Raw genomic sequence first — 27,349 nt, forward strand, 5'->3', positions numbered from 1 at the left:
CCACTCCAGAGCCCTACTGTGAGGTCAGCACCTTCCGATGGGTTCCGTCCAGAGGTGTGTGGTGGGGTTGGGGGCTGGACATGGCCCCCTGTCCCCAGCCTGACTCCTGCCTGGTTGGCAGCCCCCTTGGCCTGATATGTTTGTCCCTTTTGCTTATCCCTACTGCAGGTGCCTCCTCCTGTCCCTGAACCCTGCCCCTGCCAGGGCCCCTCCCGTGTCCTTCTGGTGGCCGCCCGGGTGAGGGGCGGCCCTAGGGGTCCTCCACTGGCGGGTGACGAGGGCCCCTCGGCCACACGGGCCCTGTCTCTGCAGCTGGGACGTACTGCGAGTGCAGCCTTGGCCTCAGCCGTGAGGCCCTCATCGCCCTGCTCGTGGTGCTGGCGGGCATCAGTGCCAGCTGCTTCTGTGCCCTTGTCATCGTGGCAGTCGGTGTCATGCGAGCCAAGAGGTATGTGAGTCCCAGGGTGAGGAGGGTGGCTGAGGGCCACGGGACTGTGCTGGGGGAGGGGCCTCTGCCCCTGGGTGGGGTATCATGGGTAGCTGAGGGACACCATTTCCCAGGTTGGGCTGGGGGGCACTTGTGGGCTTCTGGAGGTCAGCTGCATTGTTCCAGGATTCACACCTCCTTTTGTTGTTCTCCCCGCCCCCCATCCCAGTGAGCCATGCCCCAGACACAGGGACAGCAGGTAAGTGACCTCATGAGAAGACCTCAGGGGTGCGCCGTGTCCTGGGGAGGTCTTGGCCCCTGGGAGGTCCTGCACCCCTGGGAGGTCCTGACCCCCCAGGTAGTCCTGCCCCCTCCCTACCCCCAAGGTCCTGACCCCCCAGGAGGTGCAGGTCTAACTTTAGGGCCAGGCCTGCCCTGGGAGGGGGGTCAGCGCCTCGTGAGACCTGTGCTGGGGGCTGGTCAGGCCTCCCTGCAGCCTGCCTGACCCCGCCCGTGTCATGCAGGTTGGTGGGGCACTTTGGGGTCCAGGAAGATCACATGGACCTGCACTCAGTGCAGGTGGAGTCCCAACTCATGGACCCTGAGCTGGAGGTCTCCATGATGACGCCCCTGGAGGATCAAGGCCTCATGAGCATTCCCACGGACTCGATGGCCCAATCCGTGACTATAGAGGACCCATCCCTGAGCAGGGCCACAGGCAGTCTGGGGGAGGGGAATTAAACAGTATTTAGTGCTTCTGCCCTGTCATCCCTGTGGGCTCCTCCCTGAGTCGCTCTGCAGCTGCATCACAGGGTGGGAAGGGGTTCATGTACACCTAGGTCATCCCCTTTATCTTGTAGGGGGAGGATGCCCAGTACCTGCACACAGCACCCACTGCCCACCCTCCAGGGCTGGGAACCACAGCCCTGGTATTTCCACCTCTTCCTGCTGTGGCCTCAGCCTAGCTCCTCCCTGCATCCTCCTGCTGCCTTGTCCCATAAAGTTGGCATGGTTTTGGGGCCCCTGTCCACCCTGCCCCACCCTGGAAAACCCCAGGACAGGATGTGCAACTCTGATGACTCCAGAGGGAGCAGCATTTGACAGGAGACTTGGGTTAGTGCCTGTGCCCTACCCACGCTGTCTCCTTGAGGTTCAAGGACAGTCCTTGGAGGGCCAGGTAGGGCAGACAGGACTGTGTCTCCTGCCTCAGGTGTGCCGTACCCCTCCACCTCCCAGCCTCCCCCCTGGGCTCAGGCCCTGGTCATGTGCTCCTGACCCCCCAATTAGCTACTGTACTGATGAGACCATCCTACATGGGGGAGCCACTGTGTGTGTGCTCAGTCCCTTTGCCGGGCAGGAGACGGGAAAGCCGAAGGGCTCACGGAGTCCCGTTGCATGCGCACCATTGATGGGTTAGGTGGGGGTGAGCGCTGTCTAGTGGCTCAGGCCTCAGGGGGCCAGGGTGGTGGGTGCCGCAGGGGAGGAGGCACAGGCTGTCTTGTCAGCACCGCCTTTGGCACGGAGTCAGAGAAGCCCAGCTCTGGGACTGGTGGCTGGCAGTGCAGGGCGCTGGCTGTCTGCCTAGCCCCCGCCCTAGGCGCGGGACTGGCCGTGGAACAGGAACTGCCGGCACTCGGCCGGAGATTTAATATTTGCAGGCGCGGCAGGGACGCACAGGCTCCACGGACGCACGGGCACCGGGCCCCTATCGCTGCCCCATGCGGAGCCCCTGCTTTGTCTCGCGGTGGCCGCCACCGATGCTGCTCCTGCTGCTGTCGCCGTGGCCAGTCTGGTCCCAGTGGTCCGCCACGGCCACCTCCTCGGGAACCCCCGGCCTCCCGCACTGCCCCGAGGCGTGCGCGTGCGCGCCTGGCGGCCAGGCCAACTGCTCGGGGCGCGCTCTGCCTGCCGTGCCCGCGGGCCTGAGCCGGGGCTTGCGCGCGCTGTTATTAGACCATAACCGTGTGCGCGCGCTGCCGCCCGGCGCCTTCGCGGGCGCTGACACGCTGCTGCGCCTGGACCTGCGCGAGAATGGGCTGCGCTGGGTGCACGCGCGGGCCTTCTGGAGCTTGGGCGCCTTGCAGCAGCTCGACCTCAGCGCCAACCAGCTGGAAGCACTGGCGCCCGGCACCTTCTCGCCCCTGAGCGCACTGCGCTCCCTCTCGCTGGCCGGCAATCGGCTGGCGCGCCTAGAGTCAGCGGCGCTGGGCGTGCTCCCGCTGCTGAACGCGCTTGACCTGCGGGACAACGAGCTGGCGGCGCTGGCACCGGGCCTCCTGGCCGGCCTGCCCGCCCTGCACGCGCTGCACCTGCGAGGCAACCCCTGGGCCTGCGGCTGCGCGTTGCGCCCGCTCTGCTCCTGGCTGCGCAGGCACCCGAGGCCGGCGCCAGGTGAGCCCTGCGGGCAGGGTGGGCGGGCTGGGCCCCACCACCGCCGCCCCGCGGCCGCCACCTGACCCTGCAACCGTGTCCCACAGAGGCCGAGACGCTGCTCTGCGTGTTGCCAGGGCGCCTGACGCTCAGCCCCTTGACTGCCTTCTCGGACGCCGCCTTCAGCCACTGCGCGCAGCCGCTTGCTCCGAGGGACCTGGCCGTGGTCTACGCGCTCGGGCCAGTCTCCTTCCTCGCCAGCCTGGCCGCCTGCCTGGCGCTGGGCTCCATGCTCACCGCCTGCCGCACGCGGCGCCACTGCGCTACTGCCCTGGGCTGGCTGAAGGGCCCGCGGGACCCCGGCCCTGGGAGCCCCAACGCCTAGGCTCAGCCCTGAGCGGCCCTGGGCTGCTGTCCAGGCCTCCCCTCCTCCGTCCCCCGCCCTCCTTCACAGCCCCTGCAGGCGTCAACAACGACACAGAAATTTTCGCGACATTCCTTTAGACATCACCACTGCACACACCGGGTCAGGGGGCAGTGCGCGCCGGCCCCGGGCGGAGGGGCAGTGCGCAGCTGCGCACGGGCCGCATGGGGAAGGCACGCGCTCGACGCGGGAAGGGCTGGGCCTGTACAAATTGGCGGGCAGGGCTGAGGACAGTCCCGAGCCAGCGTGTGGGGAGGCCTATCATGGGCTGCAGGCTGGAGGAGACGAACAGCTGGCTTAGCCCTCGGGGAGATCGCGGGAGAAGGTTGGGGGCGGAGTGGGGAGGGGCCCCGGCGCGCTCCTGGGCGGCAGCTGCCGGCTGAGGGTCCGAGGCTGCCCTCCCGGAGGTGCAGGGCTGGCTGGACCGATGAGGTCAAGCGGAGAAGGGACGTGGAGGGTAAGAAAAGGAGAGGGATGGAGCCGAGGCTGCCAGAAGCAGGCACTGGAGAAGGGCTGACCCCGCCAGTTGGGGCCTTGCACCCCCACTAGGGCGCAAGTGGTGGCTGGGGAAGATGGGGCTTCAGTCTGCTCCAAGCCCCTCCGCCCTGGGGCCAGGTCAGCCCCCTCCCCCACTGCTTAGAGACCCCAGGGCCCTGCCTCTGCCGGAGTGCCCTGTGGCCCTGCCCAGCCAGCTCAGCTCTGGCCTGTCCTCAGCTGCTCTGGTCCGAGCCTCGGTCCAGCAGGGGCTGCCCGCCAGGCAGCAGGGCGGACAGACAGACGGGAGGCCCAGGGTGGGCAGTCTTGGGTGGGCGGGCTTCCCTCAGGCCTTCCCGAGCAGCAGGACCCATCAGTGTCCTTGGCCGGGCTAACTGGGCAGGTGGGCGCCTCCGGGGGCCTCACACCACGGTGCTGACCGAGGGATCTGAGAGGTTGAGCGTGCCCGTGATATCAGTGGGATGGTACTGCTGCAAAATAGAAATACACAGACAAGGCAGCCCGTTAGCCCCCATGCTCGGGGGCACGCGCAGGGCCGGGACGGGTGGACCGGCCAGCCGGCCGACCGGCGGGCGGGCGGGCACGGCCTGGGGGAGGCTGGGGGGCGCTCCTCCCCCTGACCCCGTCGTGCTCCGGGACTCTGCGTGGGCCGGGCCGCTGTCCCGTCCATCTGTCTGTCTGTCTGCGGGGGAGGGGGGCAGAGGAGGGCGGGCAGGGCGTCTCAGCTCTCCCTATGACGGGCACACATCTGCAGCTGGCCCTCCTCCCTCTCAATAGCGCGTCGCGGCAGCACTGTGTCTTTTTGGTTTTGCAAAGCGCCGCGTCCACCCCCGGTGCTCTATAAATAAGAACCAACAATCAATACCCGCTGGCCCCGCTGGCCGCCAGGGACCCCAGCCCTGAGCGCCCAGTGCTGCCCTGGCCCAGACCGGCCACAGGACAGGGGCAGAGGATCTTAGCAGCCGGATCGAACCCACCCCTCCCAACAGAGCCCCCCTCCCAGGCCTCCCTCCAAGCAGGCGCCCAGCCCGGAACAGGATGGGAACTGGGCTGCCCTCCCCCGCCCAGCCCCTCCAGCTGGCAGTACCCCCAGTCACCCCTACAGGGCAGGGACAGCCCCAGATGCCACACGGTGTCAGGGCTGGCCTGGGAGATGGTCCCTGGTGCCCACAGAGGCTCGGGCAAAGAGTCTTTTGGGAATGTGTCCCCAGAAAGGCACCTCAAAGGTCTCTGAGTTGCCCCTGGACCAGCTAAGGGGCATGAGGGTTTTCTCTGGGTGGGTGGATTGTGGGGGGATCAGGAGGCCCTCACAGAGCAATTTATCACTTGTGGAACTTCTGGCCTCCTCCCTAAAGCTCTGAGGGTCCCCTCTCCCCAGGCCTGCTGCACCACCCCTCCTCTCTGGTCTTAGATCTCCCCTAGAACCCCTGGGAGGGTCCCCTGTCCACTGTCTCTGGCCTGTGAGGCTCCAGGCCATGCTCCCCGCTCCCAGGCCCTCGCTCTTCACCCACCCCCAGGGCCACGCCCCTCCTGGGAAGTGGCCAGGCCGCACAGGCCCTCCTTGGGGCACAAGGATGGCTTCACTTTGGACTTGGGTTGTCCTGTGCCATGCCCTGTCTGTGTCCAGGAGATCCGCCCCCCCTCCAGTGTACTGAGTAGTGTGTGTGGGTAGGGAGGAGGTGCAAATCCCATTTCCAACTTGGAGCATAAGCCCTTGCAGGATGGAAGCCAAGCTGGCCTCTGGGCTGCAGGGATGCCAAGGGCAGTGCTAATGCTGGGCGGCCCCCTCCCCACCTTGGACCAGGGTGCCCCTAGTAAGGCTGGGTCCACATTAAGGGCTTTTAGTCCGAGTGTGCATATCTGGTGCGGTGACAAGCTGCCCAAGGCAGGAGACCTGTTCTGACGTCCTGTAGGGAGGGGCTGGAGGGTCAGGACCTGAGGTGTTGGTCCCCTCCCTGGACGCCTCTCCTTCCTGGGCCTCTGTGTGGGAGCCTCAGTGACTCCAGCTCTGCAGGCCATAGCTCGGCCTGGGGTGGGCTCCACCCCTTCTGCTGCCACCCAGTCCCCGCCTGACAGTCCCCTGTGGCTGGGGGCCTGTCCCAGTTTCAGGCCCCAGCCGTCCACCCAGATGGAGCCAGGCCCGGCCCCCAGCCCCGGCCCACACAGAGACCACATGGAAGGGATGCAACAGGCATGGCTCTGGTGAGACACGTGAGACAGGTGTCTGGGTGGCGGGGCTGGCGGCCAGACAGATGGGCGGATGGGACATCACAGCCACCCCTCCATGGATGTCGCAAGGGGGGAGAGAGAGCAGTGGGCTCCTCTGGGAGAGGCTGGAGAAACGGATGTAACAGAGAGGTGGTGTGGCCTCCTGACAGGTGAGGAGTCCAGGACAGATTGGTCTGGGCTCCCAGCGGCCCTGGGCTCAGAGGCTGACTGGCTGACCAACAACATGACACAGCTTCAAGATGGCGCATGGCGTCATGGCATGGGGGGCAGACCAACGCAGAGACACATGGGGAAAGAGGACCCAGTGAGAGCCAGTGGGAGAAAGGACCAAGAAAGGTCTAGAGAGAGAGTGAAGACCTCATGTGCTGGGCAAATAGAGATGAAGGCAGAAGGACCACAGCGGTCAGAGGTGGGGTGGATGGGATGGTGAGGGAGAGAGGGAGGGCACGCCTGATGCACGGGACACAGACACGGGGGCGGGGCGAGATAAGAGTCGGAGACGTGGGACTGGGCGTTCTTCCCCTTACCGTGTCTTTGGAGGACCTACGTCTCTTGAAGCTGGAAGCCAAGGTGGAGGTGATAGCCCTAAATGTGGCTTTCTTTTTAGGGTCGGGCTCTGCTCTACCACTCTTTCTATCCTAAAATGAATATGTATAAGTGATTAGACAGCTAAGGGTGGCGGCCACACCTGCCCTCGCCTGCTCCTCGGGGGCTGCTGCCCAGCCTGGCCGGCCACTCAGGCCCTCGCTCCTGCCTGCTTCCCTGTGCTGGACAGACAGACCATCAGCCGAACATGTGCAGGCGGCCTCTATGCCTGCCTGGTCTTGGGCCTGACCTTGCTTTGCTGGGGCTGGGCTTGTGGGGGGGAGGGTCCCATCTGGCTCACTTCCTGGGGGTTCTGCCTGGCTCCCTGGCTCCTGGGTGACCCTGGATTACAGGGGTCCCAAGGAGGAGGGTCCCCCGAGCACTGGAGGAGTCGCCCCTCGGGTCCGGCCAGCCATTCTGTCCCCGGAGGGGACGCACCAAGATTCAGGAAGGGGCTGAGGGGCCAAAGGCAGGTGGCAAGATGAACTGGAGAGATAGATAGATGGAGGTGGCTTCCAGACCCTGGCCTGGGGTCTGACGGCCAGGATGGCCCTGTGCCAGCCAGTGAGAGCAGTGACCAGGTCCCAAGAGCAAGAGTAGGCAGATGAGAGGTGTGGGCGCTCCAGTAACCCGTCCCCCTGTGGCCCTCCCTCTCTGAACATCAGCCTCATCCCCGGACACAGACTCTGGGGAGGTGCCCAGAGAAAGAGAAGAGAAGACGGAAGCCAGAACTGGACCACGGGGCGTGAGCCCACAGGCCCGCACAGGCCCCACTGCCTGCCTATCCCGGGTGGGCTGTGGCTACCCCACGTGCAGCCTATCTCCTGCTGGCAGCACGTTCCCACAGACACGACCTGGGGTGCCAGGCAGGGCCAGCTGGCCCAATTCAGGCTGGAGTTAGGGAGCACAGGACACAGTAGGGCAGCAGGAGGGGGGCCCTGGAGGGTGCCGAGGAGAGGCAGGGGGCGGCGAGGGCAGAGTATGTCTTGGACTCACGTGCTACACCCAGATGAGTCCCTGTCTTACCCTGCCTCAGTTTGCCTTCCTATGGAATGGGCGCCGGCGGGCGACTCTGGAGACAGAGGGGCCAGGCAGAGGCTTGGAGCCAGGCTTTGCGGGGGGCAGCCACCTGCAGGTGGCCCCCCAGCAATGCTGCCCCTGGCCGTGGCTCCTAGCTCCAGTCCTGCCCACATGGGCTCCTGGGAGCCGGAGCCAGTGCTTCGGCCTGCGGGATGGAGGAGGGCCGGGGCCAGGCCGGGCCGTGGGCACCAGGCCTCGGAGGGTGGCCTGTCCTACCTGCAGATTCTTTCTCCACACGTTCACTGCCGCAAAGGCTAGCTGCATCTGCTTCCGGCGAGCGTCCTTGTGCCGCTTGTAGGCGATCTCGATGAAGATGAGGAAGATCCCAGCCACAATACCCCCGGCCACCAGCATGAAGACCCCTGTGGGCCAGCAGTCAGCACCTCAGCTAGCAGCTGGCCGGTCTGCAGGACCCTTGGGGAGTCCCCCCAGTGTCAGCAGGGTCATTGAGGGAAATGGGGAGACCGACCTGCCATGTTCTCAAAGGTGAGGGTGGCAGGGGCGTTGCTGCGAGAGTCACACTCCTGGTACCGCACCCACGTCTTGTCCAGGTCTTCCATGAAGCCATTCTCGTGGGACCTAGGAGGGAGTGGTAGGGTGGGTGGGGGCCGGGGTGGGTGGGGGCCGGGGTGGGGGGCCTGGCCCTCAGGGGCAACGGCTGTGTGCCTAGGTGGTAGGGTCTGGCTCTGGGGAGGGGTCTGGCTTGGTGGGAGCCTCTCGGAGAAAAGTGAAGGGCAGTAGGCCATGGGTGAGGCACTCACTTGAGGATGGACAGGGAGACGTTCTGTTTCCAGGGGCTGTCCTTGCGCATGCCAATACCAAAGCCTGAGCGGAAGAACAGCTCGCCGGTGGTCACTAGATCACACTTCTGTGAGGCCTCAAACTCCAGCACCGCCGAGTCCCAAATGAAGGCATGAAGCTTGCTGCGGGCAGGAGCACGGGTTATAGGCGCCCGGCACAATCAGGCAGCCCTCGCCTCTGCACCTTGCACGCCTTTGTCCTGCCCACCTGGAAATCTCACCTCTGTCTTCATCCCCTGATTCCCATCCAGCCTGAACACTCTCACTTTTCTGGTAGGGGTGCATGCTCCTTCCCCCACCCTACCGCAGTCCTCCCTCCCTCATCCCACACAGCTTGGATGGCTTCAGCCTCTCTGGGGTGTGCCCCCCCAACCTGTCCAGCGTGACCTGTCCCCCTCACTTGTCCCGCACGGCTTGGATAGCTTCGGCTGCACTCTCATAGTTATGCTTCTCCATGTGTCGGTACATGGTGCTCAGCTCCACCTGCCGCCGGAAGTAGATGTCCACTGAGCTCTGCTTCACAGTTGCATAGATGAACTTGTCGGAGGGATTCCTCAGCTGCAGGGTCAGAGGGCAGGGCTCACAGCTGCTCCCAGGCCCACCCAAGGCAGAGTTCCTCATGCTCCCTGCCCCCAGCCAGCCAGGCCTCACCCGTGGGTCGTTGATGCCTGTGATGCGCTCCTCAGGCCGGTCCAGCACCAGGAAGGCAGCCAGGTTGGCAGTGTAGGAGGCCACAATGATCATGGCAAACCCGGCCCACACCATGCCCAGGATGCGCGCTGAGAAGCTTCGGGGGGCGCCTGCGGGCAGAGGACGGTCAGCTCCTGGCAGGCAGGAAGGAGCTGAGTGAGCTGTGGCCTGGGTGTGGCCTCACCTTCCCCAATGCCTGAGTTGAGCAGGACGCCCCAGGAGAACCACATGGCTGAAGACAGGGTCAGCGCATCTTCCTCCTCTTCTTCACTGTTCACCTTGAATCGGCCAAAGGGGCTGCGGGGAGCAGAGGACTGGCGGGAGAGGGCGGCAGGGGCAGCCCTGCCTCACCCGTTTCCTGCTCTGCCCAGCCTGTGGGTGGAGGTGTCAGGCCCCCGGGGCCGCGCTCACCTGAAACGGTCCAGCAGGTACAGCATCACAGCCACCACGTGCACTGACAGCCCCACCAGCAGCCACAGCGTGCTCTGGAAAGGCTGCATGAACGAGTCCAGTGTGCTACGGGGGATCTCCTGGAGGGGGACAGGCTGTCAGTGCCTCTCGAGTTCACCTAGGACCCGCCCCACCCCCGCCAGGCCCTGCCCACCTTCTTGACCAGAATGGTCAGGCCCTGGTACTTGAAGGGCTTGGAGAACTCGATGTACTGTGCCCGCTCATTGTTGATGGTCAGCGGCGCCACGATCATGTCCGCCTGCCCGCTGAGCAGCTCGCCCATCATCCCGTTCCACTCCTTCTTATTGCTGTTGTTCACCTGTGGAGTGAGACAGCCGGAAGGGCGCCAACACCGTCAGCACCGCTCCCGCGTTAGGCTCCTACCCTAGCTCCGCTCTTGGGTTCCCGCCCACCCAGACCCTGCCCAGGCCCGCGGGCCCCACCCACATCAGGCCTTGCCGCAGCCCACTGACCGGTCCACATCAGATGCGCCCCAGTCCGCAGACCCGCCCACCCTGGTCCCGCCCCAGCCCGCGGCCCCGCCCACCCAGGCCCCACCCACAGAACCCGCCCACCGTGGCCCTACCCCTCTCCCCCCAGCCCGCGGCCCCGCCCACCCCAGGCCCGGTCCCTCGCAAGACCCCGTGCACCGGGACCGTCCCTCGCGGCACGCCGCCATCCACGCGTACCCGCTCCTGAGTGCCAAACTTGCCGTCAGCCACCAGGTGCACCTCGTAGGTGAAGTTCATGGTCCTCGCCAGCTTGATGAGCAGGTCGATGCAGAAGCCGTAGCAGCACTGTGGCACTGTGTGGCGTGCTAGGGAGGCAGATGGGCCCTGACCACCGAGCTCTGGCTGCCCGGCCCCGCCGCACCCACGTCCCCCGCGACCCACACTCACGGCTGCCCGGAGACGTGTCGTTGGGCCCGGTGCAGATCACTTTCTTGACCGGGTCCCCATTGACGGTGAACTCCTCCTTGCACGTACCATCGCTCAGCGTGGGCTTGACGTACACAAAAGGCTCTTGGTGGATGGTCACAATCTGGGGGCGCCGGGGAGAAGACCCAGCCTCAGCGCCCAGACCCCCTGGATGCCCTCCAAATCCAGCTGCTGTCCCTCTGCTCAGCTCCACGTGCTCCCTGGCCACCGTCCTCAGGAGGGTCCCCAGACTGCTCGGAAGCTGTGGCCTCCTGAGACACTGGGCGGTGCTCCTCTTGGCCACATGTCTTTGGGGACTTGGCTTAGGCATCACTTGCTCCGTCGGAGCCGGCTGGAATGTCCAGTCTGCCCAGCATCTTCTCTGATTGCTCAGGGATGAAAAACCCCCTGTCCTGCACAGAGCACACCTTGCCTCCCCTCCTTCCCCTCCACCCCCCGCTGCCCACCATGAGGACAGGGGCATGTGTGACATCCACTCCGAGTCTGCACAGGACCTGGGACCAAAGGGATCACCCTGGTCTCATCTCCTGGCCCGCAGTTTCCTTGGTAGTGGGCATTGGACTGCCTAGCTGTGCTCCCTTCCTCTCTCCTCCACGGGCGCTGTTCTCTCCCAAAGTGAGCCTCTCAACCCAGGCTTATGCTGCGGTTCTCTCCTCTCCCTGTCCTTCAGGAGCCCAGAGCCTGGGGATGAGGAGGACAGATATGGGACCGGCGGGGGGGCGGGGGTGGGGGCTGAACGAAACGCAAAGTACCGAACAGGGGCCCCAGAGGAGGTGGTGGTGGAGTTGGGGCTGTGGAGTAGGCCAGGGGTCAGTTTGAGAGGTACTGTCTGCTGGCCCACCAGGGTGGGTGGCTCTGCAGGGAGAGGGTGACTCTGCAGGGGCTGGCTGGCCAGTCTCTGCAAGGACAGCATTTTGACCTTTTCTCCCTGGAGCAGTGGAGCATTGGCAGGAGATTATTGCTTTTCAAACTTTCATCATGTTTTTCTTTTTAAAAATGCTTTTCGGGGATCCCTGGGTGGCGCAGCGGTTTAGCGACTGCCTTTGGCCCAGGGCACGATCCTGGAGACCTGGGATCAAATCCCACATCGGGCTCCCGGTGCATGGAGCCTGCTTCTCCCTCTGCCTGTGTCTCTGCCTCTCTCTCTCTCTCTCTCTCTATCATAAATAAATAAAAATTAAAAAAAAATTTAAGATCTTAGCCCAGTGCTAGTATGGGTCAGCATATGGAGGGACTCTCACGAGAGGAGCCTGGGAGGGGCCAGGGATGAGCACAAAGGAGCAGGAAGGGAAGTTGTGAGGGGAATAGCCAGCCAAGGAGGGGCTCCCAGGGGCCTAGGGAGAGACCTGAACAGGGAACAGCCTGCAATGGGGAATGCCCAGGCAGTAGGAGACAGGACACAGCAGGAGGCTGTGAAGACGGGATGGGGGTGGCTAGGACCACCCAGAGGAGTGATGATGAGTGTGGATGTGGCATCTCAAGAACCAGGACTCAGGGCAGAGAGTGCTGAGGCTAAAGTCCACAGAATAGCCACCTAGCAGTCCCTCTGTCCCCTATCAGCTCATCCCCAGGTGAGTCCCATCCCTAGGTCTCAGTGGAGTTGGGTCAGAAGAGGCACTAGAGAGATCCCATGGGATGGAGGGCCGGCAGCTTCCTCTCATCTCTCCACCTGCTCTCCCTGCTTCCTCTGTGGTGCCAGCTGTGGGCTACAGCACCCAGGTGCTGGTCCATTCCCCACTTCCTTTGGTCACTCTCATTGGCTTCACTGTCCCCTCCTCTGGGTCTGAAGAGCTGGATGGAGTGTCTGGGGTGTCAGTGCTGGCCCAGGGGGTAGGCTCCCCACCTTCAGCCTGGTGGACATCTGGTACCCTCGGGGCTTCTCTGTCTCTCCACCCGGCCAGATGATCTTCCTGTCGTTAGGGATCACCTGGGGGTGGGAGTATGAGATGGAGGGTGGCCACGCAGGGGTCTTGGCCCCAGGACCCTAAGGCCCCAGCCCCCACCCCCTCATGACCCCCACCTACATGGGTGCCATTGTAGATGCCCACTTGCACCAGCTTGCGGTTCTGCAAGTTCATGATGCTGTAGTTAGCAAACTTCCGGTCCCCATCCTCGTTGAACTCCACGCGGCCTGTCACCCCGTCTGCATACTTGGAAGACATCAGCACTCTGGAGAGGGCAGTGTGGGCAGATTTATCAGAGATGCTCCCTCTCCCTGGTTCTGAGCCCGAGCGCCGCCTTCTGCCTCAGTCGCAGAAAGGAAAGATTAGCAGACATCACACCCTCGTGCTGGGAATCTGATGGACGGTGTGACTGCCTGCCAGCGCCAGATGGAGAGCACAGCTATGGTAGCTCAGAAACTCCTGAGCACCAGACCCTATTGGGGGCTCTCTGTGGTTTGAGACAGTATAACCTCCCAGTAGCCATCCTTGCTTTACAAATGAGGAGGAATAAGCCCAGGTGGGGTGCAGTTGTCTCTTCACCAGTAAGAGGTGGAAGGAGAGTTAAGTCCTATCTTGTGTGTGTGCACATGTAGTGTGCCCATGGGGCTATATGTGTGAGCACATGTGATCTTTGTGTGGCTGCACCTCCTTGCACATATTTGTGGCACATGTGTGTGGTACATGCTTGTCTGAGTCTGAGCACATACACTGCATAGATCTGCAATTGCGTGTGTACTCTTGTTGTGGGCACCATAACTGTGTTCTGCACATGCTACTAAGGGGCGGAGGGGGGTCTTGGTGATGTGCTGAATGGCAGAGTGTCCAGAGTGCTGTGAGTTAGTGCCACTGTGGCTATCCACATGGGCATCTGGCCAACCCTGGCTCTTTACAGGCTTGGGTTCCATCCTTGAGGGCTTCTTTGTCTGATCTGCTGGATGCCTGGATGCCCCCGTCCCCATCTGCAGCAAGAGTCTCCTCCAAAGGGTTGTCAGCTACCAGCAGGGGGTGGGTCTCAGCATTGGCCACAGTGTTAAAAGGTGAGCTCAGGAGCAGTGGAAGCAGCCACAGCTTCACTGACATTTAAGGCGTTAATGTCAGTGTTGGAAGTGGGTGATTAGCACAGGGGGGTGGAAGTGATAACGGAAGAGAGATGGGGGAAGAGGAGGGAAGTCAGGCAGATGACTGCATCTGTAGGGCGTAGGCCGCAGGCTGTCCTGGACCACCTGCTCAAGAGGAGTATGCCCATCTCCTGAGAGGCCCCGCCTACCTCTGCAAGAGAGCCCGCCCACCCACATCTAGAAGAGAGCCCCGCCCACCCCTGCCCACCTCTTGAAGAGTGGCCCTGTCTTCCAGATGTTGGTGTTGCCCACGCAGCCCCGGGGCGGGTCGGTGATGTTCTCCTTCTCCAGGAGTTCGTGCACGGCCTGGGCCACCACGCCCACGGCATCGCTGATGTGGGCTGATTCGTTCTTGCCATTGATGAGCTGTAGTCCGATGATGCCTGGGGCAAGTGTGGTGGGCTTAGAGTCTGCAGGGACCCCCTGCCCAAGGGACCTGAAGAGGCCCAGCACTCACCATCCGGGGCGTAGCGCAGAGCGTTCCCGGAGATCTCTCGCTCCCCCACCAGCCAAACGTACCCAGAGCCCGTCATATTCAGCATCGCAGCTGCACGGTACACGGTGGCAGCATCGTCCTCGCTGTAGAGCAGAGGGGGGTGACAGGCCAGGACTCTAGCCTTGCCCCACCGGACCTACGGCTGCTCCCAGTTCACAGATTCTCCTCTGGCGTGTGGGCCTGCTCTCCCCTGGCCTCTCCCCCAGCCCCTCCCTCGGCTGGAAAGAGGCCTAGGGACACTACAGAGGTGACAGGTCCAGCACCACTGCTACCTTCAGCCCTTCCTAGGTCTAGTGATGGTGCAGAGGGATGGGTACCAGCTTGCATCACGAGCCCCCACCTGGGCCAGGAGACACCCTTTCCCCCAACAGAGGTGAGGGGCTGGAGGGTATGGGGTAAAGGGGCCCAGATCCCCAGAGCTTTCAGGCCTCTCTTGCTGGCCCCCTGCCTTGGTGAGCAGAGTCAAGGTGCCCCAGATGGTGACAGATCACTGTTGATTGCTGGCTTGCTCACAGGTGCTCAGAACTGCTCTGAGTGCTTCCCATGGACTCTCTCATTTAACTATCACAGTATCCCTACGCAGCCCATATCGGTACCATCCCTGTGGCAGGAGGAAAGCCAGAACACAGAGGGGATGGTAATCTGCAGAGTTGGGTCTGTGTCTGGACAGTACCCCAGAGCCTGTGCTCCTGTGACCTCCTGGTAACCCTCACATGCTCTGGTTCTCCATACCCACACATGCAAGACAAAGGTCCAGGGACTGTCCTGGTTGGTCAGATGTTGGTGGGACCCCGCACCTGGGAACTGCCCTCAGCATCACAGCCAAGACCACTGGAGAGAGACGAGGGTTGCTGCTCCCACTCTGGAGTCTTCCCAGCAGCTGTGAGCATCTTGCCACCCAGGGCTAGGGCCATGACAGGACACAGCGTAGGCTTTGCCTTGGAGGGGCATATGATCCTGAGCTCTTGGGGTGTCCTTACCGGTGAGCCCCTGTGTACCTGGTCCTCTAGGGCTTCTCATCGAGACAAGGACCCTGGGCCTGTGGGGCTGTGGACGCCACTGGGGAGCCTCCCCCTGCTCCCACATTCCCTTCTCTGCCAGCCTGACCTGGCCCCAGGTAGGCCTAGACCATAGCTGGCATTTTGCTTCTCTAACGCATGGGCAGCATGGTATAGAGGGGTTGGACACATTGTCTGAGTGTTATTTTCACAATGACTGACTCTGGAAACTGAGGTGGCTCTAGGTCTGCCCCCAGTTTTCTCAAGGATTAGCCAATGAGGAAATGCAAACCTTCAGTGTTTGCTCTACATCACATGCTACTGTCAGGTGTAAGCAATACACAGAGAGGTGATCCGGGCAGCACCACACCCTTGACCAAAAGAAAGGGTCCAGCCAGGACCGCCAGCAGAGCCAGCACTGTGTCTGTAGGGGACCAAGGTCCCCACTGAACCTGGCCGAGAAGCCTGTCTGCGTGACCTAGTTCAGGTCTGTGATGTTTGGCTGAGTGGGAGGAGCACACTGTGCTTGTCTCTATGTAAATCAGAATCACTAGTAAAAAAGTTGGGGGCAAAACCCTGATCGATCCATCAAACTGTTTTAGGAAAGTAAGCGGTTCTAGAAAAGACCATCTCCAGAAGATAAGAATGACATTTGGGGGGTTCCCTGGGTGGCTCAGGGGTTTGGCACCTGCTTTCGGCCCAGGGCGTGATCCTGGAGTCCCGGGATCGAGTCCCACATCGGGCTCCTGCATGGAACCTGCTTCTGCCTCTGCCTATGTCCCTGCTTCTCTCTCTCTCTCTCTCTCTCTGTCTCTCATGAATAAATAAATAAAATCTTAAAAAAAAAAGACATTTGAGAAATAACCTCTCTGCACTCTGTAGAAAATTGCTCAAAAATTAAGACTGGCTTAATGAGGTCTCTCCACAAAATGCTCTCAACAGAGACACCTGGGGGGCTCAGTCAGTTGAGCATCTGCATTCAGCTCAGGTCATGATCTCGGGGTCCTGGGATTGAGCCTCACATCAGGCCCCCTGCTCAGTGGGGGAGTCTACTTCTCCCTCTGCCTCTGTCCACTCATGTGCAGTCTCTCAAATAAAAATTTTTTTAAAAATATTTTATTTATTTATTCATGAGAGACACAGAGGCAGAGACACAGGCAGAGAGAGAAGCAGGCTCCATGCAGGGAGCCCAATGCAGGACTCGATCCAGGACCCCGTGATCACGCCCTGGGCCGAAGGCAGACGCTCAACCACTGAGCCTCCCAGGTGTCCCTAAATAAATAAAATCATTAAAAAAAAATGCTCTTAACAGCCCTCGTGAAGGAGGAGCCAGGGTGTTGGGTGGAAGTAGCAGGGTCCGGACAACATGTATACTGGTCCCTTGTCAGTCTGGCCCCTGGGGACCTGGGCGTGAGGGGCAGCCGGTGGCCTCTGTGGCGGGACTCTGGCGTCTCTGCTCCAAGCCCTGCATGTGAGGGGAAGGGGTCCCCAGTCTTACAGTCCAGGGAGGGGCCTTATGTAGACCTGATGGCTGTGTGGCCATGTGAGTGCTAGACCTTCCTGGCAGTGTGTATAAACACGGGTGTGGGTAGATGCATGCATATAGTGTGTGCCATGCTATGGTGTGTGTACATATATGTGGGTATATACATGCCCTGTGCATACTGGTGTGGAGGACATTATGTGTGGTGTGTATGCACATGTATATAGCCATGCAGATGTTCGTATATATAAGTGTGTGTGGTATATGCTGTATTGTGCCTCTATGTGCATGTACCATGTGTGTGTGAATGTTTCGTGTGCATGCATGTGTGGTACAACATGTGCATGCGTGTGCTGTGTGGCATGTATATGGTGTGCACACATGCATGTGGGTGTATGCATATGGTTGTGCATGCACACATGTGCATGTCTATATAGCATGTGTGCAATGCATGTTCATGTGTGTGTACACGTGGTGGTGTGTGCACCCTTGGCATATGTTGTGCATGGTGTGTACACAGTGTTTGTATGTGTGTGTGTGAACACGTGGTGTGTATGAGTGGTATGAGCATGCTGTGCGCCTGTGGGCATGTGTGCACAGGTTTAGGTGTGTGTGCATGCGTGTGTGTGGTGTGCACGTGTGCATACATGTGCTGTGACACAGCGTGTGTGCAGCTGTTGGATGTGACCACATGCCCTGCCCTGAGCTCACCTCTTCCATGGAGCCATGTGTGCCCCTCTTGTCCTGGATACTGAGCCACACCCAGCCCGTGCCCGGGACCTTGGTGGCCAGAGAGCAGCCCTGTCTGTGGGCCCGGGCTGTGCTGGGTGTGCTGGGTGTGCTGGGTGTGTTGGGGCTCCGTGGACCTGATCTACCTGTGCTTCACTTCTTGGCCTGTGTCCTGGGGCCACCATGATGGCCACACACAGGCTGAGCAGGGCTGGTTTGCCATGACCTCAGGCCCACTGGAAACAGTGCCTGCTGTTGGACATCTATGCTTCAGCATAAGGAGTTCCTTGACCTCTTCTGTCCTGGTTGAAGGGACCGTCTGCTTGCTAGCTGACTGTCCATTTGCCCATCTGTCTGTTGGTCCAGCCACCCATCCATCCTTTAATACCATCACATCCCCTGAGCCTCTTCAAGCCCTATGACGAATGAGGGGCAGGTAAGCCAGTTGGGAAATCAGACAGGAGGGTCTGGTGGGACTCTCTGGAAGAGGCTTGCTCTGGGAGGGACCAGGTGGCCCCTTGACCTCACCCGGGCCTTAGCCCTTTCTCCTAGTCGCCTCCCCAAAGTGCCCAGGGATGGCTGGTTGGCCTGGGCCAGTGACCAGAGACCCTGAGCCAGGTCACCTGCTGTAAAATAGGCTGGACCCTGGGCCTCTTCCTTCTAGTTCCTCCCTGCAGCACCCACCCTCTGTGGGGAGAGCGGGGCTCCCTGCCTCCCAGTCCAAGGAGCCTTGCTGGGCCCTGCCCTCCCCAGCTCCAAGACAGGGGGCATCTGGCTCTGTATCTGAGGTTTGCTGACTAAAAAAACAGATGCCTGCCCTGTGACTCAGAGTATGGCTTCCCCTGTGTGGCCCGCTGGACAGCAGCCTTTGGGGAAGCCTCCCGTGGGCAGGACGACCGCTCGTGCCTCTGTCCACTCTGCTGGGGCCCACAGTGCTTCCAGGGAAGGGCAGAGAGGGGCTGTGTCCACGTGGGCCCTCCTGGCTACTCCGTGGGGCAGGGCTCTTCCTTTTCCTAGAGCCCAAGAGGCCTGCACTTTCCCTTCCTGGGGGACCTCAGGTAGGGAGGCTGTTACTGTGGCCTCATCGCCAAGGTCAGGGTGGGTCGGGCCCTGGCCAGCGGCAGCCTGGTGTCCACAGGTCCCTAACTGGCTCCCTTCTCGAGCTGCCCACTGCAGCTGCTGCAATCCCTCTTCTGTCCTCAGACTCCGGCTCTCTGCCTGCTGTGGCCTTCTCACTGGGCTCACCTGCACACCCACACATCACTTCCCTGGGCTTTTCCTCTGAGCCTGGCTCCCAGAGTCCTGTGTCATATCTATCACCTCAGGCCATGTTTGCCCTCCTTAGGGCAGGGACCTCTCCACCTCCCACCGCAGAGCAAGCAGCAACAGGTGACTGGAAGGGGGAGGGATAGACAGGTAAAGGGGGTTGCATCGGCCAGTGGCCAGGTGTACCGTCATGGGAGGGGCGGGGGGCTCTCCTCGGCAATAGCACGTTTTGGAAGCCTCAAGTCTGATTCAGAGTAACGGTGCCCCTGCCCAGGTGCAACCCTGGGGAAGTAGGGGGAGGGGTCGAGCCCAGCCTCACCTGGCAGAGAGGATGATGACCCGGGCCTCCAGCTCTCGTGCCTCCATCAGCAGGGCCGTCACATTCTTGGTTCCCGGGTCAAACTGCAGCACCTTCTCAGCCTGTGGTGTGAGCAGAGGTGTCAGCAGGGGGCCAGGGTAGGGGACACAGCGCCTCGGGGGCGAGAGTTGGGCTGCAGCTGCTAGGAACCCAGAGGCAGCTTAGCTAGGGCTGCCTCAGCCTGCACCTGCCACCTGCACTGTGCACCTGCCTGGCTGGTTCCTGCCTGGCCTGGCCTGGCCTCACTCGCTGTCCTCTCTTCGGCCTCCTTGCTCTCCTGTGCTCGCTCCATCTCTCTCCTGCCCTCACTTTTGCACTGAGCATGCAAGCTGAAGTGGGCTGAGACTCAGAAGGATGCGTGCAGCGGACAGGAAACAGAAGAGTTTTGGAATGCAACCGGGAGCAGAGATGGGGCCGACCTTTCCAAAACCACGGGAGATCCTCTCAAGCCTGACCCTGCAGGCCCCTGCAGGAGCAGTCGGACCGGGCAGGCGGCCAGCCGGGCGGGCAGGCTCCCTCCTGGGTTCCACGAGGAAACCCTGGGGGTCCCAGAGGTTCACATGCACTTCCCGGAGAGCAGCTCCTCCTGCGGCCGTGCCTGCTTCTGGGGTGCAGGCCGAGGCTGAGGCCGCTGGGCGGGCCGCGGACACCCCCGAGGCCCGTCCTGCCCTCTCCTGCCTGCGGTTGCCTGCCTCACAACCTCACTCTCCTCAAGGCTCAGGCCTGCGGCGCAGCCCGGCTGGGCCACAGCGGCCCTAGTGGCCGAGGCGCCGGAGGCCAGGGCTCCCTAGTCGGTGGGTGGCGTGCACGTCCATGCATATATACCTTGGGTCCGCGCTTGTGGTCATAGGACAGTTGGTCGAGGTTTTCATAGTTCCTTTTTTTACTCTGATGAATAATGTGCACAGAGAAAATATGCAGACACAGAAGAAGATTATAAACGGTTGAAAATGACGGCGCTAAAGCAACCACACCACCTCCTCGGCACGTCTGCAGACGGGCACATACCTGGAGCTCGCAAACACCAAGCCCGAGCGGGGCTGGGGGCCGGGGCGGTGCTGGGGACGAGGGGGCATGGGGGCCACTGGGGCTCCCAGCCATGGAGCTGTGCTCTTGGAAATGGTCACACATGGGACAAAGGGTGGCCCTGTCTGTGTCCATGCCAAACGTGTCCCTTTGGGGTCCCATCTGCCTCCCCCACCCCTGCCATGCACCTGCTCTGTGGTCCCAGCAAGGGCCACCCCACCCCAGGCAGTCCTGCGTGGGGAGGGTGAGCAGCCCCTCCCTCGAGCCCTGTCCCCTCTGTCCCTCCCCTCCTGGCATCCTCCCCTTTGCCTCCCTTAGAGGCCTGGGTGCCTGTTCTCACTGACGGGTGTGTGTACAACCATCGACTCACGTGTGCATTGGAGAGCGAGTGTGAGGACTATGTGTGTGCATGCACAGGGGTGGTGTGCAGCTGTGGGGTGTCTGCGTGTGTGTGTGTGAGTGCACATGGTGAGTGTGCCCAGGGGCCACATGTCCAGGTATGATCTTTGTCTGTGGCGGGACATGTGATGTGTGAGGGAACTGTCTTAGGAGTGACTGCATGTCACTGTGAACGTGGGTGCCCGTGGCTGGGTGTGCAGGGACATGGCTGGCAAGCGTGTGAGCGGGTGTGTGCAGCCACTGGTGGGCATGCCAGGGGGTAACCAGCCTGCCAGGCACTGGGGGCTACTGTCTGGGGAGGAGTGGGGCCCACGGCGCTGGTGGTCAGCCCTCCCTCTCAGACCCAGCCGATCTCCCACAGCAGGCCCCCCCAGGACACTCTGAGTCTGCCCTCTGGCTTCACCCACCCCAGCCATGCCCTCTATCCCTTCAGGGGCCTGTGAGGGGCCTGGGGGTGGCACTAGGTTTGTTGAAGCCGGCTCTGACTTCCCGGACAGAACATGCTCCCTGCCACCCCGCCGGTCTGGCCTCCCGGCCGCCCCAGCCTAGGCCTCCCCCACTGTCTGCGCAGTTTGGCCTCCACCCTGACTCAGGGGCAGTGGCTCAGGTGTTGAGCACCCAGGGCCCCGGGCTGGGTGATGATGGGAGCCTGGGCCTCCTCCAGCTGGCAGTTGGGGTGGACAAGGAAGGAGATGGGGGTCCCCTGGACCCCCAGACATTGCCACTGTGCCTCTCTGCTGCGACCAGCACCAGGCCGGGCTGGGGCCGTGGCTCTGTGTATCTAGAGCCAGGCAAGTCCTGGGTCTCTTGGGGGAGTCCAGAGCCCAGCCCCAGGGAGAGGGTGAGGGGGCGGCCACGGGGCTCACCACGGGGGAGTGGGAGGGGTGGCCGACAGGGTGGGCGTGGGCTCCCGGAAGGACAACCGGACAACCGGCAGCCGAGGTGGGAAGGGGGTGGGAAGAGGGGGGAGGGGCGGAAGGCGAGGCGGGGCTTGGCCTGGGGAGGGTGTGGTCCCAGCCGGGAGGGTGCGGGTTCTCTGTAGGGGGGCAGGCCCTGGGTAGGGGGCGTGGGGCCTGGCTGGGGGCGGGACTGAGAGGGGAGGGGAAGGGAGGGGAGAGGGGAGGGGAGGGGAGGGGAGGGGAGGGGAGGGGAGGGGTGTTTGCGGAGCTCCAGGTGGTCCTGCCCTCGCCCCGCAGGGACTGACACGAAGGAGATTTCGACTAATGGCAAAGCGAGTGAAATGAGCCGAGAACAGGCCGGGGCGGGCGCTCGCCAGACGGAGAGGTGCTGACCATGCACGATGGAAAGAAAGGGTGTTCACACACGGGCCACAGACACAGCGGCGGCAGCGCCGGCTCCCGCTCGGCTCCTCGGCTGCGCGGCGCCTCCTGCTCCTCCCGCCTGCGGCCCGGGCCTCACCTTGGATTCCCGCTCCTCCAGCAGCGTCTCCAGGCGCTTCTGCGCGGCCCTGCCCTCGTGGTCGTCGCTGACCAGGAGGATGATGTGGTTCCAGCTGTACACGCGCATCATCTCGAACCAGACGCTCGACTGGTGGGAGTAGGGCGGCACCGTGCGCAGGAAGCTCAGGTGTATGCTCTGCGGGAACACGGCGGCGGGGCTGAGGGGCGTCGCCGGACAGAGGCCCCGGGCCCCAGCTGGCCGGCACCCCGGAGACAGGGCAGACCCCAGGGCGGAGGACAGCGCACTCTCTCACTGCGGGGCACACTTGCCAGACGCGGGGACCCCATCCCACTGCGGGCCACGTCCTCTGATCTCAGAAACAGAAGCTGGAAGCTGGGGGTCTGCCCAGCAGCACTCTGACCATGCCAGGTCCTAGGGTGTGCTCCCTGTACCCCCCCCCCCCCCCCCCCCCCGCCCGCCGTAGCCACTTCCTGTTCCTGGACAGCTTGGGCTCTGGAAGGTTCTCATTGACATGCGGCATCTCAAGGATCCCCACCCCGGCTTCATGCAGGCTCCTTCCCCAATCTATCTAAGTGTAGTGTTTGTCAGAAGTTTTTATTTGGGGCTACCTAGCCCCCAAGTCCAGAGGTCGTTGCTTGCTGGCCCTGCCTTCTTTCCCACATGTAAGCATAAAGGGCTTGGGAAGGGCATGGCAGAACACGCGTGGAGCAGGCTCCTCAGTCCAGCTTCCCCGTGTCCACCGGGGAGCACTTGTCCCTTTGGTGGTTGGTGTCCCTGCACAGCCATGCTGCTGTCACGGTCCCCCAGGATGCCCACGTTATGTTTTTACCTGCTCCCTCTTTGTGGCCTGAGGGGCGGCGCCTTGGAGGCTGAGGGCAAGAATGCTCCTCTGTCCCTCATCCACCTGCCACTGGGGCTGCAAGGTGGTTGTGGTTGGGGTCTTAGATCGGCTCTGACCCAGGCCTTCCTGGTCCGCTGTTGGGCACAGGTTGACAGTGGCCTGGGACCATGAGGGGGGCTAGGGTGGAGTCACAAGGTTTGGCCACTAGGTTTGGCCTCACGTTAGACCGGGGAGCCGGACCACAACCTGGGTGTGGGCTGGGGTTTGGACACCTCCTCCGGGCACTCCCCTGGGTAGCCCACGCCTGGCACCCACACCTGGCGCCCACACCTTCCATTTGCATCTGAGTGCCAGAGAGCTAAGGAGGTTGGAGGGCTCAGGAAAAGATCCCCAACCTCCTCCCTCCTGCCCCCGCCCCCCCCCCCCCACCGCTGAGGGCTGAGTACATCTGAACAGTTTGGGTGCTTCAGCTGCAAGCTGGGCTGTCAGAGCCACAGAAAGGGGTTGCTGCTCCAGCCTCCAAGTGCCTTCCTCCCGTGGGGCCTCCTGGAGAAACTGGCTCTGGTCTCACTTTCCCCTCGCCCTGGACAGACCCACTGCTAACCTCCCCAAGACAGCCTGGCCCTGGCTGGGATGACCTCTGTGCCTTAGGCAGCTTTATGTGGACCTGTAGGCTCCTAGCCAGGAGAGGAGGTGGGGCCTGGGAAGCCCCCCTCTGACCCCTCCTGATTTGTCTGCAGGTAGCCCAAGGTCTGGAGGAAGGTGGGGAGCAGGCCACGGGGGTCTCCCAGCGTCTAGGCGGCTCACTGCATCCCCAGCTGAGGAGTCCTCCCAGAATTGTGGGCATACGCCCTGGGAGAGCTGCGTGGCCTAGAGTGAGTTCCCACCTCATGAGATGCCAACTTGGAGATCTCTTGGCTCCTCCGGCTGCTGCTCCAGGACTGGATGGCTCAGCTGGACCCTGCTTCCCACCCGGGGGCCACAGGGGATCTACATGCTGCTGAGTGGTGCTGCTTACAGCCCCGGGGCCTGCAGACCCCAGGCCAGCCCCTCCTGCCACGAGCTGCCGCCTCTGTTACCCTGTGTGCATGCACACATTGCTTTCACCTGTGCCCCGCAGTGGGAAGGGCTGGGAGCCACAACCTCATGGCTGCCTGCCGCATCTCTTCCAGGTTTTTACTCCCATGGTAGCCCCCCTCCGGCTCCCCAGATCCACCTGCCTGTCCCTTCTCCAGGCCCATGGGGACCTTTGCTATTTCCAAGGGCTTGTTTTGGTGCCTGTCACCTGCTAGTGGGACATCTGCCAGACTGAGTGTGTGTGTGTGTGTGAACATGTCTGTGTCTGTGAATGCAACACTGTGCTTGGTGTGAGTGTGCATAAAAGTGCATGAGTGGGGATGCTTGGGTGGCTCAGTGGTTGAACGTATGCCTTCAGCTCAGGGTGTGACCCTGGGGTCCTGGGATTGAGCCCCGCATTGGGCTGCCTGCATGGAGCCTGCTTCTTCCTCTGCCTGTGTCTCTGCCTTTCTCTGTGTCTCTCATGAATAAATAAATAACATCCTAAAAAAAAATAAAAGAGCACATGAGTTTTCCTGGGAATGTGTTTGAGCGTGTGCACACGAATTTGGTGTGAATGTTTGAGTTGGTACTTGTGAGTCTGTGAGTCTGAGTTTGCATGCCAGGAGACTGTGTATTGGTGTGCACGGGCATGCATATCAGTGAGTTTGTGTGTGGGTATGAGTGTGCAAACATGCATGGATGCGTGAGCTCACGTCTTACCCTGCTGCTCCTTGAGCCCAGAGCCTGTGGTCTGAGCATCTCTGTGCCCCTGCCCTCCTCCCTTTCCCCAGGGCAGCTGCCAGTGGCCCTGGGCTGCAGGACTCAGCCGCTGGGTCTGAACACAGGAACAGAGCCAGCTGGGCCCCCATTGAGTGGTCAGGCTTACCTTGTCTGAGTAGATGGACATACGGGTGGTGAGCCCCAGGACGGGGATGCGGTAGAAGCCAGCTGTGTAGGAGACGGGGGTGGGAGTGAAGTGGTCGTTGGGGGTAGGTGGGTGGCTAACTAGGATGGCGTAGACCTGTGGACACAGGGGACAGGGTCAGCTCAAGTGGGGAGTGAAGGTGGGGTGGGCACTGCACTGGAGCTGGCTGCCCAGAAGCAGCGGAGGCTGAACTCAGCAGGCCAGGGGTGGGGATGCAGCCCAAGGGTTACACACCCCCAGTCAAGGGGACGAGACCCTAAAACCACCCTCAGAGTATTAAAAAATATATAGGAGTGAGTCAGAGGCAGAGCAAGACTCCAGGAGGCAGACAGGACATATGGGGGATGACAGCCGCTTCCCCGCACTTTCCCTGCCCTGGTACTCCCTTCACCCCCTGGTCCTGGAGGGACTATCCTGAGTGTGTACTGAGACCCCAAAAGGGAGGACCAAGGACTGTTCTTGTGATGTCCCAGGAGGTACACACCACCCCTAGCATGGGCTAGTGGAGTGGTGGGTCCTGCGTCATGCTGACGAGCATACCCACGCCACCCACCATCCCTCCTGGGTGTGGAGGCCAGTGCTCCAGGGACTGCAAGCCACTCGGAGAGGTCTGCATGTAACCCCACAGGTTGAGCTTTACAGGAGGAGCCAGGCTGGGAGCCCTGGAGCCCTGTCCTTTTGCACGTGTCTTCCAGGGGCTGGCTGAGCTCAGCCCAGTTTGAACAAGACCCAGTCCTGACTAGAAGTTCCAATCACATCCTCAAGGACGGGAAGGGAAGTGCTGGGAGGGGGCAGCCTAGCCTTCCTGCCCTACCACGGCCCCTGTGGGCAGGTCTGAAGCCAGTACTCAGTCCTCCAAGGCAGGGGAATGGTGGTGGCAGGGAGCAAATGGCTTGGCAATTCCCTGCCACCCTCACGTTAGAAGGACCTGCATCTGTCCCAACTCTGCTTTCCATTCTCTGAACAACCATTTCCTGGAAATGGCACAGGGGTGGCATGCTCCAGCCCCACACTGTAGGGATGATGGCTGCCATGCTAGCACCACATTTGCCCATAGGATGTGCTCGGTGAGTGGCAGCTGCTGATGTCATCTTTGCTCCTGGCATTGGCTCTTCTCTGAAGGAACAATGCTCACGGACAGCATAACTGTGAGTTGGAGCAGGGGTCCCCAGAAAGCACCCTACCTGGACTCTCTAACTCCACTTTTTTATGTCTCTCCCTCATCCCAGATAGGACACATGACCCATGTTGTCCTGTCTATAGTGCTCAGGGCTGGGAGCATGGAGGTGGCTTGTGAGGCTGAGAGTCCCAGAGGTCCAGCCTCTGCTGTTGGAGCTGTTTGCACTCGCCGTCCCCTCCAGTCTGCACCCAAAAGTGCCCAGTCTGTGTATGCATGAGTGTCTGACCATGCAGGTGTTGACAAGTGGGTGCTGGAATGTGCATGGGTATGAATGTATGCCCCGAAATGTCCACATGTACATGTGTGTGTGTGTGTGTGATTGAGTCTGTATGTGACAGCACCTGTGTTTGCATGTGCACCTGGGTATGCCAAGAAGTGTGTGGCACATGAGCATGTGTGTCCATGGGTAGGCATGTGTGTCAGGCAGGTGTGTGTGAGTGAGCATGTGCAACTGATTGTGTAATGGTGATGCATGAGTGTGTCCTGGTATAAGTCCAGGCCTCTCTGTGCATAAACACAGATGTGAATGCATGCCCCTGTGAGTGTGCATGTCCTCAGGCGTGGAGTGTCTGTCAGGTGAGCGAGGATGAGCATCATTTGGCCCAGCGTTGGCCCTGATTCTTACATAAAAGGCTGCATTGCAGTGATCCCGTGGGTTCATTGGAATTCCGCAGGCAGCACGGCCCGGGGCGGACAGCTCTGACAGGCAAAATCCCTGGAGTCATGTGTTCCCCCGCAGCGCTGGCTTTCAGTGACTCCCACGCTGCGCCCTGACACCTCCCACGGCACAGTCCCCATTCCTACCCCACAGAACACCCTGCTTCAACACCTGGGGCATTCCCATCTCAGAGGAACCAATGGATGGGGGAAGGGGAGGGGGGAAGCAGAGACAAAGATGGCCCCAGGTCCCATCCTGTTTAAAGGCCTGCACAGAGTGCACGCGTGCAGCTGGGACAGTACCTCTGCCTGTACGCCTTGGCTACCCACCTCTCACCATGATATGAAACAAACCACGACATGAAACAAACCACGACATGCTTGCCCCACATCTGTGCACATTGGTCGGGACCTGAAGCCCTGGAGCCTTGTGAGGACTGACCAGGGTGGCAGGTGACCAGTGGGGGGGGGGGGGGGGAGCAAGATGTGGCAAGAACTGGGGTTTGGCTGCTAGTGAGACCAGAATTTTCCAGAATGAGCTAGCTCACTTAGGGGTCCTCTCTTAGGAGGGCTAGGAAAGGATGAGATGAAACTGGGACACTAGGAGGGATGGAGGGTGGAGGAGGGAGGATGGTGGGGAGGTAGCAGGGGGAGGGGCAAGAGCTGCTGCACAGTGAGAGCCCTGGTGGGGTGTGGTGGGCACCTGGCTGGAGATGAGGTCCTCGCACACCGACAGGGCCATCTGGATGGCGTTGGGCTTGTGGGTGACCGACGTGGCGTTGAGTTGGATCTTCCAGGAGCCGTGCCGCTTGTTGGCCTGGTTCACGGCCTCACGGAACATCTGCTCGTGCTTCCGCGTGCTCAGCACAGCTCCGATGTTGACAATCTTGGGGTCGCAGGCGGCGCGGGCAAAAGAGCAGGAGAAAAGCAGGGCGAGTGTCAGCAGGCGCATGGTGCTCAT

At 61.7% G+C, this 27,349-nt stretch overlaps 3 protein-coding genes across 3 annotated transcripts; 2 read left to right on the top strand and 1 right to left on the bottom strand.

Moving 5' to 3' along the window:
- Window positions 1-47: 47 nt before the first annotated feature.
- TMEM210 (transmembrane protein 210) lies at window positions 48-1,195 on the top strand. The gene is made up of 4 exons (XM_038548682.1): window positions 48-168; window positions 313-448; window positions 657-686; window positions 952-1,195. Exons 1-4 carry the CDS (start codon window positions 81-83, stop codon window positions 1,166-1,168), a joined length of 471 nt encoding a protein of 156 aa, XP_038404610.1. The 5' UTR covers window positions 48-80; the 3' UTR covers window positions 1,169-1,195.
- Window positions 1,196-1,330: 135 nt separating this feature from the next.
- On the top strand, window positions 1,331-3,290 carry LRRC26 (leucine rich repeat containing 26). The gene is made up of 2 exons (XM_038548681.1): window positions 1,331-2,818; window positions 2,905-3,290. The coding sequence occupies exons 1-2, from the start codon at window positions 2,146-2,148 to the stop codon at window positions 3,180-3,182; spliced, it is 951 nt and encodes a 316-aa protein (XP_038404609.1). The 5' UTR covers window positions 1,331-2,145; the 3' UTR covers window positions 3,183-3,290.
- An 827-nt stretch (window positions 3,291-4,117) lies between these two features.
- On the bottom strand, window positions 4,118-27,349 carry GRIN1 (glutamate ionotropic receptor NMDA type subunit 1). The gene is given in 20 exon segments (NM_001008717.1): window positions 4,118-4,186; window positions 6,473-6,583; window positions 7,827-7,972; window positions 8,080-8,189; window positions 8,372-8,533; window positions 8,811-8,968; window positions 9,062-9,210; window positions 9,285-9,397; window positions 9,512-9,630; window positions 9,705-9,869; window positions 10,240-10,367; window positions 10,450-10,591; window positions 12,332-12,415; window positions 12,513-12,657; window positions 13,758-13,932; window positions 14,007-14,128; window positions 18,841-18,941; window positions 21,724-21,900; window positions 24,513-24,647; window positions 27,092-27,349. Coding segments are annotated over 20 exon segments (2,769 nt in total).

This window comes from Canis lupus, chromosome 9, assembly GCF_011100685.1.
Source record: "Canis lupus familiaris isolate Mischka breed German Shepherd chromosome 9, alternate assembly UU_Cfam_GSD_1.0, whole genome shotgun sequence".
NCBI lineage: Eukaryota > Metazoa > Chordata > Mammalia > Carnivora > Canidae > Canis > Canis lupus.

What these genes read in the sequence shown, in the direction of transcription:
- TMEM210 (XM_038548682.1), top strand. Translation starts at nt 81, where the DNA reads ATGGCCCCCTGTCCCCAGCCTGACTCCTGCCTGGTTGGCAGCCCCCTT. An exon ending in TTTGCTTATCCCTACTGCAG is followed by an intron (nt 169 to 312) that starts GTGCCTCCTCCT and finishes CTGTCTCTGCAG; the next exon opens with CTGGGACGTACTGCGAGTGC. An exon ending in GGTGTCATGCGAGCCAAGAG is followed by an intron (nt 449 to 656) that starts GTATGTGAGTCC and finishes CCCCCATCCCAG; the next exon opens with TGAGCCATGCCCCAGACACA.
- LRRC26 (XM_038548681.1), top strand. Translation starts at nt 2,146, where the DNA reads ATGCGGAGCCCCTGCTTTGTCTCGCGGTGGCCGCCACCGATGCTGCTC. An exon ending in GCACCCGAGGCCGGCGCCAG is followed by an intron (nt 2,819 to 2,904) that starts GTGAGCCCTGCG and finishes CGTGTCCCACAG; the next exon opens with AGGCCGAGACGCTGCTCTGC.